General features: G+C 46.7%; 1 protein-coding gene across 1 annotated transcript in view; it reads right to left on the reverse strand.

The window, feature by feature from the left end:
• Window positions 1-685: 685 nt before the first annotated feature.
• Window positions 686-1591, reverse strand: part of LOC106308564 — a 2448-nt gene continuing 1542 nt past the window's right edge. Inside the window, exon 4 of the mRNA XM_013745719.1 lies at window positions 686-1566. Coding sequence (XP_013601173.1) covers window positions 686-1566 — 881 coding nt within the window. The remainder of the gene's footprint in view (window positions 1567-1591) is intronic.

Raw genomic sequence — 1591 nt, forward strand, 5'->3', positions numbered from 1 at the left:
CACCTTTCTTAGGTACTACATGAACATGGCTGGCCCATTTACTATCAGATATGGCATATATTACACCTGCTTCAAGAAGTTTCATAATCTCTTTCTTAACGACATCTTTAAGATTCGGGTTTAACCTCCTCTGATGTTCCACGGAAGTCATTGATTCATCTTCTAGGTGTATTCTATGCATGCATAATTCAGGTGAAATGCTAGGTATGTCAGCTAGCGAATATCCTAATGCCTTACGATATTTCCTAAGCTCACACAAAAGCAATCCAGTTTCCACATTATTTAGCTCAGCATTGACAATGACAGGATATGTGGAATTCGGACCTAAGAAAGCATACCTGAGCCCCTAGGGAAGGGGTTTTAGCTCAACCTTAAGAGCTTTAAGCTCGCTCCAGGGATCCTCTGGTTGGTTCGACAGAACAGGCGAGTTCGGTGTAGGGGTCGCTCTAGATGGAGTGGTTTCGACCCTGTTGCTTGCCTCCTCCAGACTTAGACTCGCTACCATTCTTCCCATACTCCTTGCGGAATCAAGCATCTTGGCATACCCGTCTGCATCAATGTTTACGACACTCTGGTCGGCCTCAACTCTTACTAGTGCAAGCTCAAGTGGGTCTTCTGTAAGAATCTCCTCGATCATTCCTTCGCGAGGTTGTAGCGGGTCAATCCCTTCATCAACCTCAAAGGTCTACCCATCTAACATCGGCTCTTTTAGTAGCTCATCCATCTCGAATTGAATGACTATGTCCCCAAGATTCAGATCAATCTTCCCTTGTCGCACATCAATGATGGCTCCAACAGTACATAGGAATGGTCTTCCCAAGATGAGAGGATCCTTAGACTCTTCTTCCAGCTCCAGAACAACGAAGTCTGCAAGAACAGAGGTGTTTCCGACTTTTACTTGGAGATCCTCTAGTATACCAACTGGGGATTGGACTGATCTATCCACGAACACTAAGGACATCTTAGTTGGTTTGAAATGTGTGTATCCTAGACGTCGTGATACATAGTAAGGCATGAGGTTCACGCTGGATCCAAGATCAACCAAGGAGCATGCAAAAACTGTCTTCCCAATCTGGATAGAGAGGACGAACTTGTCGGGGTCTCCTCGCTTCTTTCTCTGCCTGTTCTGAAGCACTGCGCTGCACTCCTTGGAAACTGTCATGAATTCGCTCTCCTCTGATATTTTTCCTGAGATCAATCCCTTCATAAAGCTGCGCATGGAGGGCATCATCTGGATCGCACCAATCAAGGGGAGTCGGACGGTTAGGTCCTCCAGCATCTTCCTGCACTTCATCTCCTCTCTGTCCATACGAGTGGCCTTTGCTGGAACAGGGTAAGGGACTTTAGGAATGTATTCGCGAGGAGGAACAACCTCTGGGATAGGGCGAACAGCTTCAGCTGGTTGTTCTGGCCCTGGTGAACTTGTTCCAACTGCTGGTTCTGTATTCCTCTCAACTGACGGGGTATCGGCTGGTAGTTGTTCTGACTCTTTATGCTTCCCTTTCTCAGCCGTGGTGAACCTCCTCTTCTCTGGCTCATAAAGTTGTTTTCCGCTCCTCAGTTGAACTGCATTGCACTCCTTAGGATTTTT

This window comes from Brassica oleracea, chromosome C8 (assembly GCF_000695525.1).
Source record: "Brassica oleracea var. oleracea cultivar TO1000 chromosome C8, BOL, whole genome shotgun sequence".
Taxonomy (NCBI): domain Eukaryota; kingdom Viridiplantae; phylum Streptophyta; class Magnoliopsida; order Brassicales; family Brassicaceae; genus Brassica; species Brassica oleracea.